This window comes from Porites lutea, chromosome 14 (assembly GCF_958299795.1).
Source record: "Porites lutea chromosome 14, jaPorLute2.1, whole genome shotgun sequence".
Classification (NCBI taxonomy): domain Eukaryota; kingdom Metazoa; phylum Cnidaria; class Anthozoa; order Scleractinia; family Poritidae; genus Porites; species Porites lutea.
Window position 1 is genome coordinate 734,457 of NC_133214.1, and position 20,941 is coordinate 755,397.

Sequence of the window (20,941 nt, forward strand, 5' to 3'; positions counted from 1 at the left end):
TACAGCATATACATGTCTTTTTTATATAATATTACACCTATATTACAAGACTAAGTAACTGTGTAATAGATATGTTATAACGTCATTTCCCCACATGGTAATGTATGTAAAGCATAATTGTGCTGCATTGTGTTAAGTCATTTCTATTTTCTCTTCTATTTTTTCATCTTATTACACAATTATTAACCCTACAGAACCGTATTTTGAGATGCATTTTTCTATTCTGCACCATAGATCAGTGAAGGTTTAAGATGGAAACATTAATTTTATATCAAATTTTGACTTTTCATCTTTTGTACGTCAGAAGTTCTGTTCTCCACCTTTCTCTTCTTTTTATATACATAAAAAACAAAAATATATGTATTTCTGAAGGAGCAATGTTTTTGAAAACAGGTGTATATATCAGTCTATACGTCTAAAAATATAAAATTTAAAAACTTCTTCCAGAAATGTTTCAGTCTCATGACATTCGTTCATCCACTTACTATTCGTATATCATATTGTGGTTCAAGTTTATCCTTGGTTTAAATTTTATTCATATATTATAAACATTATATCTTCATTCCTCTGTTGGGTGGTATTGCTACCAAATATACACTTTATATAAATTAAATTCAACTGGAGATTGGAGCCAGAGAAAGAAATAAACATTTTGTCACATTTACTTAAATAAATCCTCAACATTTCACTTTCAACCTAAACCTATTCTAGCACAATAATTATTTTTTTAGATCCATGATATTTGTCATTTTGAAATCTACCTTAGCATAATCTATAATATTTTTATTTATAGTTGTGCTATTTATATTTTCAATGAAATTAAGCATCCCCAATTAGCTGAGTAAAATTAATACTCAGACATTCAAATAAAGTTCATTCATTCATGAGATTTTGAAACAGTGAAAGAACCTTCAAACAAGTCATTCGTGCCCACAAAGTTAAGTTTATTTTGTTTATCTGATACAAAAGAGGGAAAAATACATGTCAGTAAGCGTTCATTGTTTTTACATCTCCGTTACATAGGGTTCATATCTGCTTCATATGTGCCTCCACACTAGTGGAATGTGTGACATGTTGTTAGCAAATGATGTCTATCGTAAGGCAAAGTCAACATCCCGTTCAATCCCAACAAATTTAAGAGCATCTGTGGCACTATATCTGTAAATAAAGAGAAAAGGAGTGTTTAAATAAGAAAATGAGGGAACATTCCTCATAACTGAACATTCATGAGGGTTTTAGTTTGTGTTAAATACGGTAGCCCTTTAGCCCAAGAGTGTCCAACATAAATTTTTTCCTAAAAATATCACTATATATCAAGGGAAAAAGTAATGAGAATTCATAGAATAATCACCAAAGAAAAAGGCTTTGATCTTGTATACAATTCTCTCAACTAATTCTTAAATGAAATCTAAGGAGATGATCGCAGTCTAGAGAATTTGTTGGTTGATATTAGGGATTAAAGGCTTAAACATGACAGGTGCAATATAGTTTCCACAGTATATGCCCTAATGATGAACTAGAAAGTACTGTATTAAGCGAGTCAGGTCATATTTTTGCTTACCTATAATCAAAGAACAGCTCCTCTCCAGCTTCAACGTCACGCTTGGCAAAAATACCGATTCTATGATCTCCGTTCACCATCATAACTGTAACAAGAAATGTTCACAAACTTCTAGTTTTCAGCAATGAAGATAAACTTTAACATTTAGGTTCACAGTGAATGGTAATAGTTATTACTTGTTTCTGCTCGCCAGACAGTGGCATGATCATGTTTGGAAAGACTCTCGTTCTACTATTCACCTGAACCTTGCGGACAATGGAGCTTGGGCACAAGGACCATGACCGTTGGACGCCACCATATTGAGACTGTGATATATAACTAATGTGTCACGTGAATGATAACAAAAATAGTCAAGTCCACAAGTGTAGAGTGGTGAAGAAAGGAAGAGAAAACATGTGAGTAACACTGGGAACTAAGAGAAAATAAAGTCTTTCTATAATCCCCAGAGCACCCACTTCAAATAGAAGACTCTAGAGAAAATGAAAGTTTGAGATCTGAAAATAGCAGCTAAAGAAATTGATACAGCTGTAACTGAACACAACTACTTATAACAGATTCCCTATAGGCTTTTAAAACTTGTTCAAGAAAGAACGCAGTGAGTTTACAGGGAGAACAGAGGCTAACAGATCTGGCACTGATTCAAATGCTATAAAAAAGTGCCTTTATTTCCATTAACTACCTTTGGCATAACAGTTTGGACTGATAGAGTGGTTGGCAAATCTTATTTTGTTTCCCTTCCGAGTAGCATCCACAACAAAGTCTGAAACAAAAAAAGCATGAAATGGCATTCCAAATATGAAACAGAATTTATGAGCAATCATGATAAGTACATTTATGCATGCATACATATCCATTACACTGGTTACTCTGTTTAGTTTTCATTGAAATTTAATTTTTATGTTAAAACATCATCTAAGTTTGTTTTTAACTTCATGTAAACAATTATTTCCATTGATTGAATGTTGAAGTTATAATATTTGCTTGCCGTGTCCTGAGCAATTTTGAAGTAACCAATCAATTTGGAAACACGTTTTTATTAATTAACCAATCAAAATGAGTCATTTTCCCATGCTAAGCACTAGTTGTACATTTACTGATGTCATAGGATGTGCATTAACCAATCACAGTAGACACACTCTCTCAAAAAACCAATCAGAATAAGCCACTTTCCAGTGATTGTCATGACTTCATGTTTTTTTAAAATGATTGCACATTCTTTGACTCCTGCCATCAGTTACATTTTAATCTGTTTTGACGACAGTTGAACCTACACTAATGGCCACCTCTCTCAAATGGCCACTTTTTTGGGTGGACACTCCATGCCATCTCCATAAACATCTCTAAAAAAAGGCCACTCTCTTCTGTCCCAAAGGTGGCCGTTGTGAGAGGTTCAACTGTAACTAATTATCTCATTGTTAGCTTGTCTTCTTACCATTGTTAAGGTTAAATAAGAAACTGCACATGTACTTGTCATAAACCTTCCCCCTGCGGTCAGCCTCATCCTGGGAAATTATCTGCATAAAAAACAAAAAACAAACAAACAAAGCCAAATAATGGTCCACTTATTAAGGTTTCTGAAATTTAAGCTGCCCTTTCTGTATGTAATTTATCATATGCTGCCCATTCTAGGCACCTCTTTTGAATTTTTTTTGCTTAGTACGCCGGACAAGTGTACTTAGAATTTAGTAAGTTCTTTGTTAGTTTATTTTGTGTATACTGGACTCTGACGTCTTTATTTACTACTCCAGAGTGTTAGGTGTGAAGAGGGCTTGTTTTATTCCCTTAGTCACTGAGTGTTATAGCAACTGTCTTTGTTACATGCTGTGCTCTGTGGCAAAGCTGAAGAAAGCCATGCATGCATGCGGATGAAAATGGAACAATTGGCTGTACTAAGCGTACTAAGACCGAATGAAATACCAAAATGCTTAGAACATGGCCGTCCTAAATGTACTAAGACCAAATAAAATACCAACATGCATAGAACATGGCCGTACTAAGCGTACTAACGTACTAAGACCGAATAAAATACCAACATACATGAGAACATGGCTGTACTAAGCGTACTAACGTACCAAGACCGACAAAAATACAAACATACATTGGAAACGGCCGTACTAAGCGTACTAACGTACTAAGACCGAAAAAAATAACAACATACATGAGAACATGGCCGTACTAAGCGTACTAACGTAGTAAGACCGAAAAAAATAGCAACATACGTAGAACATGGCCGTACTAAGCGTACAAACGTACTAACACCGAAAAAATAGCAACATACATGAGAACATTGCCGCACTAAGCGTACTAACATACCAAGACCGAAAAAAATACCAACATACATAGAACATGGCGTACTAAGCGTACTAACATACCAAGACCGAAAAAAATACCAACATACATAGAACATGGCCGTACTAAGCGTTTTAACGTACTAAGACCGAAGAAATACACACATACAAAGAACATGGCCGTACTAAGCGTACTAACGTACTAAGACCGAAAAAATACCCACATACATAGAACATTGCCATACTAAGCGTACTAACGTACTAAGACTGAATAAAATACCAACATTTTGAAAACATCGCCGGTCGCGAACATATTAGCTTTAAGGGGCACCCAAATAGAATATAGATCAAAACCACTTAAACCTAGCATTGTTAAACGTATTTTAGTATTTAAACGGAACATATAGGCATATTTTTATCCCCTAAAAATTTTTCATCTGTGCGGATTTCCTAGTCGAACGTCTAGCGATCCGAAAGTTATAGGGATCAAAACTTACCCTTTTAAAAATTTCTGCCAGAAAAAAGGCTCCCGAAAATTTTAGGTGACACTCTTAGGGTAAAAATCCGTTAAAAATGGGCAATTATACCCTTTTTTAGATGTTCGAAAATCCTAGGGGAGGCAGACAAGCAAGAAATTTTACAGCAAATGTTCCGAAAATTCTAGATCTCAAATCGTCTTCCGAACAGATATTCTCCGAAAATTGACGTTGGGTGCCCTTGGAACATGACCGCGTTAGTAATACAAATGCAAGGCACCCCAGCGCACCTGAGGTCAAGAGCTTTTTTAAAAATCCCCTTTTTAAATCAAAATTTCACATACCTTGCCACACTACACAATGAATTTCAGGGAAGGCTGAAAAGTTGCTTATATTCTTTCAACGTAGAAAGAAAATCTTCTTTTAGCGTAGATTTAAAATATCTTTGAACTAAAAACATGACTTTTCAGGAGTAATTATCAAGGCTCGATGAGAAGAAGAACCATTGCTCTGCTCCCTTCGTTGGCACGTTAAGTAGAGTAGTTGCAACTCATGCTTAGGAACCTTTCTTCAGCTTATGATGTTTGAGCAGCAAATGCAGTACATAAAGTTTAGGAAGCTTGAGTATCCACAACGACGACACCAGCGAAAAAGCGATGTTAAAAGATGATTGGCATTATATCTAGCTTTGTGCTTATAACTTATAACTAATGCAGTACATGTGAATCTATGTTTATGTTAAATGTTCCAAACGCTGAGTGTCGCAGTGAAGAATGGTGTTATGCGAATGATGTCAGTTATGGGATCATATAGTGCTTTTGTTCTAAAATAGACTGAAGAGTGAAGCACGTTTCGAGGTTTGGGAGGGGGGGAACACTTCCTTATTTGGCTTATACAGGTCAGGTATGGGCAGCTGAACACAAGGTCTTGAGTATTAAACAGGGTGTAGAATTTTACTGTTAAGCGACTTGAACAGTGTCTTTTGGGGCTGGAAGCCTTAAAAAGAATGTAAAGGCTTGCGATGAGCAGTTTACATTTGCAGTATCAATAACTTTTTTCCAAAGTACCTACTTCTGTGATGTTAGTTTGAAAAACTACTTGATTCTTTACTTAAAACGAAACAAATCAAAGTCAGAATCGTAAACAGGGTAGCGAAGTGAGCCATTTCTTAAACAAGGTGGAGCTTTGAAGGCCTCGGCGGCACAGCTCTACCAAGACCCCCCTTGAGTGCCCCCCCCCCCCCCGGGGGGGCACGTTATCTGCCCTTACTTCTGCCTTATTCCTTTTTGTTAGAGGTATGTTTTACTTTGTCGTTACGGTAGAAAACGACGTTACAATAGCTCTAAATGTATTCTTCTAGCATTGTGATTTCGATGGCTCTAAACCTTCGACGACTGCTTTGCTTGTTATCACTCCATATGGAACGATGCATGATCACGCATATTTTCCTTCCTAGACCCATTTAGCTTTCAGTTAAAGTTAATAAATTGGTAAGCAACAATGTCAGCAAAGCTTTCCAGCGATATCTTGTTTAGATATTCTGACTAATCCTTACAACGTTACACTCACAAAAGAGGTAACATTTTGAGGAGAAATCCACTGGCAATATCGCTGTTTACCTGCTACTCTTTGATTACATTTGTCTGTTTCCTAAAAAAATGGCCAACCACAATTCCAAGCAAAAAATACGATAAATTGGGCAAAAAACTGCTAATAAAGAAGAAAGGACAAGAAAAAAAGAGAGAGAGAGAGCGATAGAGAAAGATCGAAATAGATTCATAAATAAAAAAGTCAAAATTTTGGCTTGTGTGCATGCGTGAAAACAAAAAAAGCTGTTTAATTACGTCTAATTAGTCGAAAAATATGCCTTTTTGGATGCAAAATGCATTTTGAGCCATTCTTTTAGCCATGCTAATTAGCCGAAAACCAGTCCAAAGAAGAGGAATTTGCGAATAACGCGGTTTTTTCGCTACTCACCGGCCGTCACCAAAGGGTTAAAGAAAGTCACCAATTTGTTTCAAATTGGCCCTTTTCCTCATGAAAAAAGTCAAATTCGCCCATTTCAACAGAAAACAGTTTTGTAATGAGAAAAAGAACTTCCAATGTTTAATTAATGTTGATGACAATTTTCTTATTTAGGTGATTGAGATATCAGTTGAATACGCTAATTCTAAAAGCAAAATGGTGGTCACTATGACGTCATACCTGACGTCATCATATCTTAACTAACCTTAACAATGCTAAAATAACATCTCAGATACCTAGAAGTTCAAATCTTCTTCAAAAACATCGTGTGTTTTTAAGAGGGAATCAAGAGTTTGTTTATAAATCCAAGATGGCGACCAAAATAAGGGTTTAAGTGGCAAATTTAAAATTCGATTTACAAAATGAAAGTTACCGTTCTATCCTTGCTGTCATGCATTTTTGTGATGCTTTTTGCTCAAAGATTTAGATTATACATGTTTTTTTCTTCCTCTTAAGTGAGCCATACAAACCCCTTAGCTGATGGACTAACTGGAGCACTAATGTGACCAAAAATCACTGACAAGCCATCAAAGAACAACAGAAGAATCGGTGATTGAATACATGACGAAATACCAATACAAGCAACTTTACAAAATAACTATTACAAAGCACGTAATGTATCTAATTATCTAATTTCCGACGTCTAAGGTTATAATAACTATTTTACAGAAACGACTTAAACAAAATAGTCTCAGAAACAAAACATAAATATAGACAGCTAATAGATCAAAAGATTTTAAAAAGACATTAGATGCAATAATTTCCTTGCGCATAACTTGATACTGAAGACAACTTAACTTGAACTTCAGAAGACAAAAACTTATCAAATTCATGACATAATGTAAACAACAACTTACAAAAAGATTACAGAGAGACTTGAAAAACGGAGAGAAGGCGTTCATAAATTCATGGCCAAAAATATTTTGCCTTTGGGTATTACCGAACTCAATTCATGGGTAAGAGAAAATCAAAGAAATAATAAGCCAAGCAGCAAGGCAGAGTACAAAAACGAGAATTATTTTTGTGATTGAAGATAATTACCAATGAGACGTCTATCCAAAATATGGTGTTCCGGTTCCCACGTTGATTAATTTTTAGGATAGAGGAGCCACTTGACCAAGTCCTCAACCTTTCCGTTTCTCTTCTGATGTTCCAGAATTTTTTCTGCACTAAACACAGTTTCATTGTCGATAACAGTTGCTTCCGGAGTTGATTCTTTTGCATTTTGAAGTTGATTCTTTGTCTTTTCTTGGTCTGATTCTTTATTTGACTCTTTCTCTTTTTGAGGCTGTAGGCACAGTGGCATCTCAATACTAACTGGATTTAAGTCAGTGTCTTTAGGATTCACTTCAGCAGAAATTGGCTCAAAACAATCTTTTGGAATATCATATTCCTGAATGTACGGCTCGGCAGGGTCATCAAAAGGCGCAGGGTCAATTGGTCTCAAATTTGGATCAACAAACGGCTTCATACGATTTGCCAAAAAGCAACTTTTTTATTGGTGATCGTGCGCCACTTCAAATGAACCGGTGACAATTTCTCAACGATTCTGTATGGACCCAACCAATTATGCATTAACTTTTTAGATAACCCTTTCCTAGTTCTCGGGGTATAAACCCAAACACGTTGTCCAACTACAAAAACACGTTTTTTTGTATTTTGATCGTAATAATCCTTCATTTTTTGTTGTGCATGTTGTAAATTTTCTCTCGCTAAATTTTGAGCCAATTCGACTTTTATCGACAATACGGTTTCGATAGTCAAGGACCAAAGTACTCAAATCATCAGCCGCAGGAGGCAAATACTTAACGTCAATTGGCAAGCGTGGCTCTCGCTCATAAAGAACATGAAAAGGAGAATCCCTAATTGCATCTAAAACAGAAGTCCTATGCGCAGACAAAATAAGCGGTATGAACTTGTCCCAATCTTTCTGGTTTTTGGAAATATACATTGACAAAGACTGACACAAGGTAGAATTAAACCTTTCTACAAGACCATCGGTCTTTGGGTAATAACTAGAAGTATTGACCTTTTGAATTTGAAATATTTTACAAACTTCTGCAACGACTTTAGACAAAAAGTTAGTTCCTCTGTCAGAGAGCAACACACGTGGTGCCCCATGTCTAGAAATAATTTCATCAATCAAAAGACGTGCAATAACAGTTGCTTAGACACTAGGCACTGGGAATGCTTCGACCCAACGAGTTAAATAATCACTAAAAACTACAATATACCTACTTCCTTTACTAGAATGTGGAAAAGGACCTTAAACATCAACAGCCACTCTGTCAAATGCACCCTCGAATGGAATCGGAAGTAAAGGTGCCTTTTTCGAATTTCGTTACGCAACTGGTCGACGAGGAATCTAAACAACAATTTTTATGTCTAAGATACTTTTCCCAAACTTGAGAACTAATTGCTGTTACCACTGCTCCTGTGTCAAGGAGTGCACGATAACTACGGTATTTCCTTTTATTGTTACTGTTACATTAAAATTGTCACTCTCGAAAGGATGAATAGAATCAATTTTACCCGATGTAGCAGGCAAAGAAACCCTGTCATTCACGTCAGTCAGATATGTCGTTGTCTCTGGGCTACTAGCGACAGATAAGCCACGACACTCATTACAAATATAATTATTTTTAGCCCCAGTGATATTTACTTCCGAATTTTCTTCATTTTAGACTTCTCGAGATAAATCTTCACTTGAAGACTTCTCATAAATGACTTCACTTTTAGGAGAAGACATAGGTACATTTGGCGAATGAGCATTTTCTTTTTCATTTAGCGACGACCCGGCGATTTCACCATCAAATTTTGTTATGACCTGACAAAGACACTTAATAACTCCAAACATAATATTTTCATTAGGGACGTTTTGAGGCTGGCCTTCTTTAGAACACCCATGTTGACATGTGACGGTAACTTGAGGTTTATACATTTTAAAGTCTGACGAGATAACAGGCTCACAGGGATTAGACAAAACATGACTAAACGCTTGAACATTCTTTTTAGAAACATTCTCGGCCGAATTTCGAGAGTTACTGAAAGCACATTTATCTGAACTTGATCCGACAGAAGAATGGTCATTACTTGTAGAATTTTCAAGCGCCCCCATCACGGGTTCACTACCACACACGATAGGGGCGCCAGCCAGTTTAACTGAGCGCCAATTTTTCCCTGGTGAAAAGCATTCTGCATATTGTTTCTCCGATACAGGCCTCTAAAGTTGGGCTTCGAGCTTCCATAACTGCCCAATTTAGGATTTTTGCTGAAAACGCTACCCCCACAACGAAAACGATTAAGTTTGCCGATCGGAATTTGCGATTAATACGACTATTTCCATTATTTTGGAAATCTGTACTCCAAACATTAAATTCTTCCCCGACAGATTGTTTGATTTCCTCTTCTGAGGGGTTAAACTGTAATTCTTCAAAATTCTCCACTTCTTGACCATTATTCGATTTACGGCTAAGAGTTACTAATTCTTTTAGTTTTGCAATGTTCAATGCAGACTTGAAATCAGGCGGTTGTTTTCAAATAACATGTTCACTTATTTTAGGCTTTAAACCACGTACAAAACTCTTCACCAAAGTAACGGGTTCTCCTCCAAAATATGTGGGGGTGGTTCGAGCAACTCGCTCGCGACACGATGAGGTATCAGGAATCTGATTTACATCTTGCCTCTATTCTTCTTAATCTTCTCACTCTTCTAACTCCTCCCCTTTTCACTAACTTTCTTCTATCAGTATGTTGGTATTTTTTCGGTCTTAGTACGTTAGTACGCTTAGTACGGCAATGTTCTATGTATGTTGGTATTTTTTTCGGTCTTAGTACGTTAGTATGCTTAGTACGCCCATGATCTCATGTATGTTGGTATTTTATTCGGTCTTAGTACGTTAGTACGCTTAGTACGGCCGTGTTCTATGTATGTTGCTATTTTTTTCGGTCTTAGTACTTTAGTACGCTTAGTACGGCCGTGTTCTATGTATGTTGCTATTTTTTTCGGTCTTAGTACGTTAGTACGCTTAGTACGGCCGTGTTCTATGTATGTTGCTATTTTTTTTTTGGCCTTAGTACGTTAGTACGCTTAGTACGGCCATGTTCTATGTGTGTTTGTATTTTATTCAGTCTTAGTACTTTAGTACGCTTAGTACGGCCGTGTTCTATGTATATCTGTATTTGATTCGGTCTTAGTACGTTAGTACGCTTAGTACGGACGTGTTCTATGCATATCTGTATTTTATTCGGTCTTAGTACGTTAGTACGCTTAGTACGGCCATGTTCTCATGTATGTTGGTATTTTATTCAGTCTTAGTACGGCCGTGTTCTATGCATATCTGTATTTTATTCGGTCTTAGTACGTTATTACGCTTACTACTGTCATGTCCTATGTATGTTGGTATTTTATTCAGTCTTAGTACGTTAGTATGCTTAGTACGGCCATGTTTCTATGTATGCTGGTATTTTATTCGGTCTTAGTACGGCCATGTTTCTATGTATGTTGGTAGTTAAATTTACCCTAATCACGTTAGAAAGCTTAGTACTTCTACGTTTGCTGCCTTTTTAATAGGCCTTATAAATACCTCGATACGCCAATTACGGACATGGTCTATGACCACTGTATGGCCAAGAGTTCTGCATTTCTCAAACAAATGAGCTCGGAATCCAGCTCTTCACTAAATATAGATTATAGCCTGTTTTTTTTTTACAGAAAATATAGTACGTTGTTCAGGCGTACTAAGAAAAAAAAAAAGAAAATTCATTCCTAAACCTGGCATGGTATATAATTTATTATAACTTTACCCAAACTAAGTGGTCGTTGGTCACTGTTCTTACCTCTCCGCAGTATTCTCCAATGAACTCATTTTTTTTACAAGGTTCCTTGATGTAAATTCCCCAGCCAGCCACATCAGAGGGTGCCAGAAGAAGATGCTGAATAAACAGAAGCAAAGAACTTATGGCATCACTGAGTTTTTTCATTTCAAATATGTGGATGACCAAAAACTAGACAGGGAAAAGAATCCTCGCCTTTTCATAGGGACATGCAGATCATCCAAGGTAAAAAACACTGATGCAGCAGATGCTAATTGTGGGGAAATGCATGTGTCCAACACATGATTACTATTATTTCTGATTGGTTAATGAAACAGCAGTGGAGACCTTTTCCCAGTCAAAACCGTAGTAATCCCCTCAATAGGCCATTTGCACGATGACGTCTTTTTACTACTAAGACCAGAATTCATTTCATTTTTTATTTCACATTTAAATTTGGTAAACTTACATTGTAGTGAGGTTCAAATAACAAAAGCCTTACTTCGCACAAGAAAGCAAAACCATGAAGGATTCTGGTAGTAGTAGTGAAATGATGCCATTGTGCAAAAGGCCTGTGGAAACAGGGTTTATTAACAGGCTTCACAGACTATTAAAAAAATGTAATTATTGCATTTTGTCATGAATAATGTGGACACAAGACCATATTGAAGAGTCAAATAAATGAATGTTACAGGTTTTAGGGATTGAAGCATCAGCAGTGATACAGTATTGAAAAAAGAATGCAGTCGAAAGATTGGGAGGCACTAGGTGGAAAATAACTGGGTAATTCAGGCAAACAGTTCAATGCTGTTTAGAGTGCACAGTTCCTATGACCAGTACAGTAGTTGTACACAAGGCTTTAATGCAAGAAGGGGGATTTCCAGACTGGTCACAATTAAAGAGAGAAACCAGCTCTTACATAAATCTAAGCTCTGACCAAAACACAAAGTTTACCTTTCGCTGACCACGTTGAAGTCCAACATTTCTACAACTGATGCTAGTTTTTCCATCAAAGTTATCTAATGAAGGAACATAAAAAAGAATATCTTACCAGCTTTGACCAACCCACGTACACTGTTTTGACAGTACCCTAGAATGATTCACTTGTATTTTCACCTACACATGTCTGTAACCGAACTGTGCAGGATTTATGCATGGAAAAAACTTTAACCTGTCCTTGTGGATTCCATGGGAAGGGAAACCTTCGTTTTGAAAGTTTCTTTTTATAATGTGAATTTTGTTGAAGTAAAGATCTACCTCCAATACTTAACAGCATCTCTTGATTTTCCAGAATTTCTATGCCTCTATTCTAATAAATTCCATGACAATCTCAGATTTCCATGACCAGTGTGAACCCTAGAATACTATGTGAACCTACACTGCTTGAGACTGAATGATACTAGAAAGGCTGCGAGAGAATTCTTTCACTTACCAGATCCACAAGTCTGACAGAGGTCTGGGTCACACTCTCTGACTGCTAGGAAGCATGGGCACTGCTTTGTATTACACTGTGCTTTACAACGACATCCAGGGAAACGGTTTTGACCTGAAGACAAAGGGGGATAAAGAGATACTTGATTGATTCATTGCAGTATAAAGTGGTTGATACATTTGACTGGAAGAAGACAAGCACGCTTTTTTAACAAGATAAGGAGTGCAGATACTAAACTGAATTATCTAAAAAAACTGTTAAAGATTGAGCTCTTTTAAACTTTAAATAGCCTAGGGAATTATAGAAGTATCCACTTATTGGAAAAGCCATGTTTCAGAACTTAATCTAATTTCTATGGTAAGAAGCAGCTACTACAAGCATTGCTTCTTCTCATGGATGGGATGCTCATCATTTGCATAAAAGGCTGTTTCCCACTTGTATATTACATGTAACTTTCTCAAATCTGAGCACTGGCGTGAATTTGTTGCATGTATATGTTGCAGTTAATTTTTTATTTTAGTTAATTTTTGGTTTTCCTTTGTGTTTAATTCATTAGCATACATAACCATACCCAGAAACAATGGAAAAATAAAAATTAACTGAAATAAAAATTAACTACAACATATACAAAAATTTAGTGCAACCTGTTCTCCACCTTTCTGTCACCTCTACACCTTGAATAAAGAAGTCTTTCCTGTGATACAAGCTTGGGCCATGAAGCGACAGCAGCAAGGCACAAATTAACTAGTGACAGTAGAGATGCCACCACTTCATGGCTCAAACTCAGAATTTTGGGTGGGAGAACAAATGGTCTACAAAAAAAAAAAAAGACACAAGAAATACTTTTTCACTCAACTTACAGTCAGTACTACATTGACAGAATTTTTCACAGAAGTTCTGAGTTGCAACACAGATGCATGACTGATCACATGGCTGGCCAGGATGATCACATGGTATGTAGTTGTATACATGGGTAGAAGTAGAATCTGAGAAAAAAAAAGATGTGTCAGGCAGGAATGACAGAGTGCTAGGCGAGTAACATTTCTCTTACTCATTTGCAAGATGAACAAGGTTCCAGGAAAGTCATCTTCTATCTATTTCAATCATAATTGCCCCTGGATAGTTGATCTGGCTTATGTCATAGGTTCAGCCAGTGTCGTATTTCGGCCATAAATTGATTGTTTTCTAGGGTGTCATTCATTGTCTTCCTGTTAGTTCAATGGTTGTACTGTGCTGATTTGTTCATGTCAATTGCCATTTTCAGGTTTTTCAAGGACTGATTGATAAAGCAAATAAAAATATAACTTTATTTCTACAAAAGAAGATGCAAATTTCATCACATCAAAATCAAGGGACAATCAAATTACTATTAGAAAATGAACCATATCAGCACCTTTTTTCAGCTGAATCTTCCGGCAATGTAGTGACCACATTCTGGAAATCAAAGGGAAAAAAGTAAAGAAAAAAGCAGGTAACATAAGACCCAGCGCTATGCAAGACATAGTTTAATTATTAAACTATGTCTTGCATAGCGCACCCATCGTTTTTACAAAAAAATTATTGGCGACAGTACCCAACTATAATACCTCTTTGGCAAGACCAGTTATTTCATACAATTTTATAAAATGAAATTTGTTTTTTTTTAAACGTGTTTTATTTAGCAGCTATTAGGAGTAAAAGGTTGAAGACTTAGAGGCAAAAAAGACAATATTTCAGTAAAAGGTAACTAAAGACCTGTGCTTTCTTTTCTTTTTTCTTGGTGGTGTGTTCTGATCATCTGCAGTTGGTAAAGGTTCATGTGATTCTTGACACGCCCTCAGATACACCTAAAGAGTGAATTACTCAGAATCAAATGAGCCGGTATGGTCACCTTGTAGGCAGCTCTTCAGTGAAATATGAAGTCGTCTGAGACTATGTTGTACTTTAAGAAAATTGTAGGGAGCCCAGTGCTGTGAATCTGTGAAATGGAGGGTGCCCAAAATACGATATTTATGAAAACTAAGATTTCCGAGGCACTGGAATAGCACAGAACTATGAGTTTGCAACATTTTAGGATAGTATAGGTGGGGACCTTACAAGCCACAAGTTCAAGCTTTGAAAACACACCCAATAGTATGAATGTCTTGTTATCATAAAAAATTTTCTTCACACTTTAAATTTTTTTATACAAAGCAAAATTAAGGTGTGTGAGGCAAGTTACTTGTTTCCTGTTCAATCTGGGGTATGGCCTGAGAAATGCCTTCATCACTGAAATAATCTTACCTCTTTACAGGTCTTGGAGTGAATTAAGTTAGCAATACTGCAGTAATTGTTACAGTAGATCGGCCTCAAAACACGAAACAGTGATGCTTCAGCTCCACTCCACTCAGAAGACACCAGTGAATGTTCTGGGCTGCTTCCGCCAGCCTTCAATAAAAACAAATGGAAACAAATGAAGAAGACGAAAGGTACTGATAGATACTTGTAACCTTTGTCAGTGTTATTGGTAGACCTGGACTCAAAAACATTTAGCCCACAGTGGCACAGTACTGTGCAAATGCTCCCTTTGTTCAGTTTTTTACAAAATGCAATATTTAAAAAAAACTGAATTCATTGGTGGGGTAATACTATTACTGGTAAACCATTGTAGCACACAAGGTTAAGAATTTACAAGGGTGACCAAGGAGTTGAACTCATGACTACTGAGAAAAAATCCAGCTAGTGGCTAGGGTGGGAACTGAACTCAGGGCCTATGGATTTCAATCCCAGCGCCTTAATCCTGACTCTTCCTCAGATGTTTCTTTTGAAAAACCCTGCCTGGATTTTTACATAGACCAATGCAAGAAAGAAAACTTAGTGCGCAAGGTACTTAGTCCTATCCTGGCAATTCACTGGACAGTGAGATTCTAAGAATAAGTGGAATATAGGAAATTTTGCTTACAGTACTGTGATCAGGACTGGGGAAACCGGATCCTTTGGTACTGACTCCTTTTCCTTTAATATCTCTACTGCTTGCTCGACTCCTTCGTCTGGTGCTGACTGCCTCAGATGCCTTCTCATCACCGTCTCCCTCATGTAAATTCTGCCAGACAAACATAACGCAAACAGTCATTTTAAAGAGCCCCAATAATCTCCCAAGAGGCCAGTAAAAGTATAGTTTCCAAGACCCAAATGTTGCATGACTCCAGATTACACTGATTCTCTAGCATTATCAGTGATGCAAACTAATGTACTCTATCTCAGAGCAGCTCTGGTTGAAGCAAGTATCATAAGAAAGTGATAACAATAAATAATTTGTACCTTTACATGCATGTAGCAGTCAGGACCACACGGGTTTGTTTCTTGAAGATCAACAGGACTCTAAACAATGATATATAATACATATGATCAATAGAAAGCTAAATTCCAAAGGATTTAACTAAAGCCTCCTTTTGCTTTCATTAGAAAATGTTATTACAGAGATTTTAAGTAATAGCACTTTCAAGCTTTAAAAGAAAATAACAGAATCAGACAAACAACATCATCCATTCATCGTATTGAATGCAGCAGTTTTGTGTTTACTTTTGGCAATTTTTACAAGTAAGATTATGTACACACATACAGGTCACCGAAACTTTGGTTATACGAAAGGGTCTAAGAATTAATTTTATTTTTGCTTTATAATTTTGTCATTCTTTATTCATGCATGGTGCTGGTATTGTTACAAATATAGTGGTCTTTCATAATGTGATGCCTATTCATTCAAAGGTCATATTTAGCCTTATTAATGCATGTGAGAATAAACAGAATATTATTAAGTGCTTCATTACACTCTTACTTTTAAAGTGAGCTTGGGCTGCCTGTGGTGGTTGTATGCACGAGCCTGTGCTGGCTAGTATTAGTTGTTGTGCATAATATTGCAGGTCTAGTTTTTAAGGTTGCTGATGCTTCAAGGAGCTACATGTAGAATTTGATGTACAAAAACTTAAGCCTAAGAGTTTAAGACAGATACCTTTCGTTTTATCTGTGTAGGAAGTGTTCGCCAACCTGAAAAAATGAAAGAGCATGTTAACTGACAAGAAAAAAATATGGGGCACAATGAGTCAGATGATGTCACTGTTCTAGTCACCACAAATCATCTGATTAGCTCAGTCAGTAGAATTTTGGTCTGCTAGGTAATATAACAGAACTGAAGGATGTAGACGTACATGTAGTACCACCTTCAATACTTTTCAGAGCAGAGAAGGCCACAAAAAGCTGTGTTCTAAGAAAAACTGAAGGGAGCATCAGCCTGGTGCTCTGAAACAGTGAAATCCTGGGTGCCCAGCATGGGACTTTTATTAAAAAACTAAGATTTCCTTGTAGCCCGAGAGCAAAGGTCATAGGGGCCACTTAGCCCCTCTTGGGCACAATTCTGACATGGATCTTGTATTCCATTCATGGGTACTTTGCTATTGTCTACTAACTGCATTACATTAATAAACATATACAGTACATGTATAATCTCATTAAATGATGCACACTGTAACATCTTACCATGCATGAAGCAGTCATACTTATAACATCTTCTACAGAACAGCATGTGAAATGAGTGAAGAGTCTGTTCCCTTGAAACTGACTGTGCTTTGGGACTAGATTAAGAACCAAAAACAATGACATTAAAACAAAATCACTATTAATAATCTTAACCTTCTAACATGACCCAAATAATTTTTCAGATCAAATAGTTGATCCCTTACTTATTTCTTCTGTTTCCACTTTTTTTGCACTGACCTGTCAATATTTGGAGTACATTCTGGTGGCAATTCACCATTTTTACGATCCAGTACATTCTTGTACCTGCAACAAAAAAAATAGCTTTTGCTGAGGTAGAAATTACAATCTGTGAAAAAAATAATATTGTTGAGACGCTGTCAGGGGTGTACTATAATTATTTTGGGAAACAAAACAATCTTGACCCCTCCCTCCACCCTCTGATCCACAGTTGGGCTGTTTGTTATTTCTTTATATCTGCTATAGAAAGATGATTTTTTAACTTTATTTCTTTGGGGATCCATGATTTGTTACCTTCGATAAACCTCAGACCCTAGCAAGCCTTTATCAGGAAACAGAGATGCAATGGCATCAAACAGCTCATCATGTTCATGCTTCTCAGTTCCTTCTGCTAGTTTTGTTTCATCTTTTGAGGAACTTCCTTTAGTAATAAATAAATAAATAATTATTTAAATAAAGAAACATAACTTTTACTGCCTAAATGGTCATGGTTTATGACCTAACAAACTGGGTGGCCTTTTTAACAGGCAACAGTTAAAAAAACTACAGTGTAAGAAGATGACCACAACAACAACAACAACAGTGCTGAACAGTGTTCTCCAAGCCAACCCACGTACATGGTGCTGATACTGGAGAACAGGTGATGGTGACTTTGATAATGATGATGAGGATTATGATTATGGTCTTGAAACCAGTTTAGATGCTAACAGATTAAAGTCAAAGATAATTTGAGATCAGAATAGATATGAAGACGACTAGCCTTTCATTTATTTTACCTTCCGCTGAGGCTGCCTTTTCTGTGTCTTTCGTTGTCTCACTCTCTTTAGTATTTTTCTTACTGGACTCCTTGTGTTTCTTTAATGCTTCAACAAGTTCTACAAGCAGGTCATCAGTGAGAGCTGCTTCATCAAACACTGAAAAATAAGAAAATTCTGTTACTTTTAAACCAAATGCCTTTAACTTGTTGTGTCAAGCACCATGAATTTTGTATGTTAGAGTGTTTAGGATCTCCACATTAGAGCAAAGCCTTGGAGTAACATCAATAACTGGAAATGGAAAGAGAAAAGAGAAGGAGAGAAGAGAAGAGAAGAGAAGAGAAGAGAAGGGAGAAGAAAAGCTTTGGTATGTTACCATGATCTGGTGTGTTGTGTACTCTTCCTTCATAATTTTTAATAAGTTCCTCAATGAATGAACCATCCTGATCAAGGACCTCCTCTCCCATGTATGGAATATTGTGCAGCACTGTCTCATCCTCGACCTGGAGATGATGATAATAATAATAATAATAATAATAATAATAATAATAATAATAATAATAACAACAACAACCACGGAAAAGCTTACCAAATACAAAGACTTGGAAATTGAGGATGAGTGTCGCGAATTTGGGGGCTCAAAACAACAACAGCCCTGGTGGTTATGCGAGCCCTTGGCACCATCAAGAAGGACATGGAAAACTACTCCAACAAAATCCCTGGCAACATCAACATACATGAACCCCAGAAAATAACGCTCCTTTCTACAGCCCATATTTTCAGGAAGGTCCTCTCCATCAAGTAGAAACCTTCTTTGCCTCCCAAACTCCATAGTTTGGACTCAGATGTTGAAAGAGAAAATCACTCGCAATTACACTAGTATATCTTATATAATAATAAAAATAATAATAGTAACAAAAGGTTCTGTAAAAGGATTTTACCATGTAGTTCTGCTGAAGTGGAGACCATGTGAAAAACTGAGGTAAAGCCTGAACTGTGTATAATGTCCTTAGTACTGTATGTTGAGTACCATGTCCAAATCCACTGTAAACAGAGCACTGAAAAAACAAGTGACATTCATTGGATTTAGACTAAATAGTTACCCCTTTATATAATATACAGCAAATTCTGCTAGGGCAGCCACTAAAGGCTGGGGTCTGGGGGTTTGCACACCGCTATAATAAGCATGACCCCCAACTATTTTCCTAGAAAACAAAAGGAAAGTAAAAAAGAAAAGAACTTCCTAGCAGTTCAATGCCTGGATCAATTTAGGTTACAGGGAAACTGCCCACCCACCCCTCCCCTAAGCCATCATTTTCCCCTTAGTGAGAAGTAAGTGTTAATGTTAGCTTAGGGGAGGGGTAGGTGGGCAGTTTCCCAGAAACCTAAGTTGATCCCAATGTCCTGCCTAACTAACTGCCTATACCCGGTAACCTGAAATCTTAGTGAAAGCCCTGTCTGTTCTGAATCTTTCAGAAAGTTCAAAATATAAGAATTATTGCCTTACTTTTCTTGACGAGGGAAGCTGTTCAGCTGGTGAAATAAATGGAACAACTTGTTGTTTTTCACTGATTTGTATCTGTTTCCTCTTCCACAGCAACTCTTTTAGATTTTGTTGGTTGGTTGAAAAACAACTCTGAAAGACAGAGAACAAACAATAACTACTGGTCATTTTCTAGGATAATTTTATTGACGATTGATTTGTCAGGTTAATTGCCAGCACATCAGGAACACTAACTCCTAATTAAATAAATGCTACATTTTGTTTTCAAAATGCCTCAGGTTTGTCTCCTTCTTTAGCCCCCCAACCCCCGCCCCACCCCTCATCTCTCTTGCTCCAGCACTCCAGGGGATGAAGTAGACAGAAGCCTGGGAATGAGGTTGAAACCCCAGACCTCTGTCACAGGTTTTCACTTTCTGTAAACCATTAAAAATATTTCCTTAATCCCACTAGATGGTGCAATAGGTAGGAGCCTAGCCTGTTGGTAGCGAACTTGAACGTGGCGAATTTGACAAGTAGTGAAAATGGTGTAAAGCAATCGTTTCCATCTTTCCTGACAATAAAAATAATTATTCATACTTAAGGAGTGATTGCCTGTCCAACACAGAAATTTGGGACAAAGAATCAGGAAAATGAATTACCCCTAATGGTCAAAAATCAAAAAGCTGATGATCACGAAGTTTTCTTCACATAATAATTAACAAAAGGCTTCCTGGATAACTATAAAAATTATGTGTCTGCCTTGAGTCTGCATTGTTTGCGTGCATGTCTCCTACCCATATTTTATATTTGGGATTCTCAGCTACAACTTTCGTTTTTGGTAATCAATCATCCTGAAAGCCTTTAACAACTTAATTTTTAACTGGAGCTCAATTATCATACTCAATCTGAGTACTGGAATTAATACCATAGGTAGATCAGAGTTACCGCTTTGGCGGATTTCAGAACTTTCTTCTCAGAGTAAGTAACACTAGGAGAATAATCAACCGTACTTTTTGATGGTAATGAGTAACTCCCGTGACATGATAGACTTCAAAGGGATCTTCAAAGTTTACATGACGCGAAAGTTGTTTCATTTCACATTTTTCTATAGTTCAAAAACGCACCTTTACGGCCTCTGTTTTCTCTGTTTGCTTGCACTGCCGAAGTTTCAAATACTCTAAACGAGCAATCCGTTTCAGATCGCTCTCCATTTTAACCTAACAAAACTCAAGACAGACTAATCGAGGAACTCGTGTTTATGAATGGCGGCGGGAAACACGTTTGAGAACAATACAGAGTGTCGGAAAGCGTCGCAGAATGTTCGTTACTCTTCGGTAACTTCGAAGGTTTGTTCGGATATGTAAACCAATCTTAC

The 20,941-nt window shown here is 36.9% G+C and overlaps 1 protein-coding gene across 1 annotated transcript; it reads right to left on the reverse strand.

Moving 5' to 3' along the window:
- Window positions 1–106: 106 nt before the first annotated feature.
- LOC140924546 (histone-lysine N-methyltransferase EZH2-like) lies at window positions 107–20,873 on the reverse strand. Its single transcript, XM_073374567.1, has 22 exons — window positions 20,691–20,873; window positions 19,591–19,719; window positions 19,025–19,141; window positions 18,460–18,586; window positions 18,105–18,242; window positions 17,623–17,749; window positions 17,329–17,394; window positions 17,092–17,186; window positions 16,568–16,602; window positions 15,877–15,936; window positions 15,518–15,658; window positions 14,860–15,003; window positions 14,332–14,423; window positions 13,991–14,031; window positions 13,458–13,583; window positions 12,598–12,711; window positions 12,120–12,184; window positions 11,190–11,285; window positions 2,994–3,075; window positions 2,241–2,321; window positions 1,562–1,646; window positions 107–1,158 (listed from the first exon to the last, which is right to left on the reverse strand). Exons 1-22 carry the CDS (start codon window positions 20,775–20,777, stop codon window positions 1,092–1,094), a joined length of 2,115 nt encoding a protein of 704 aa, XP_073230668.1. The 5' UTR covers window positions 20,778–20,873; the 3' UTR covers window positions 107–1,091.
- Between the last annotated feature and the right edge of the window lie 68 nt (window positions 20,874–20,941).

Excerpts from the sequence above, each read along its gene's own strand:
- LOC140924546 (XM_073374567.1), bottom strand. The coding sequence starts at position 20,777 with ATGGAGAGCGATCTGAAACGGATTGCTCGTTTAGAGTATTTGAAACTT. Across the intron at positions 19,142-19,590 it reads AGCTTCCCTCGTCAAGAAAA|TGCTCTGTTTACAGTGGATT; the intron begins GTAAGGCAATAA and ends TTGTTTTTTCAG. Across the intron at positions 14,032-14,331 it reads AAAAAGAAAAGAAAGCACAG|AATGTGGTCACTACATTGCC; the intron begins GTCTTTAGTTAC and ends TTTGATTTCCAG.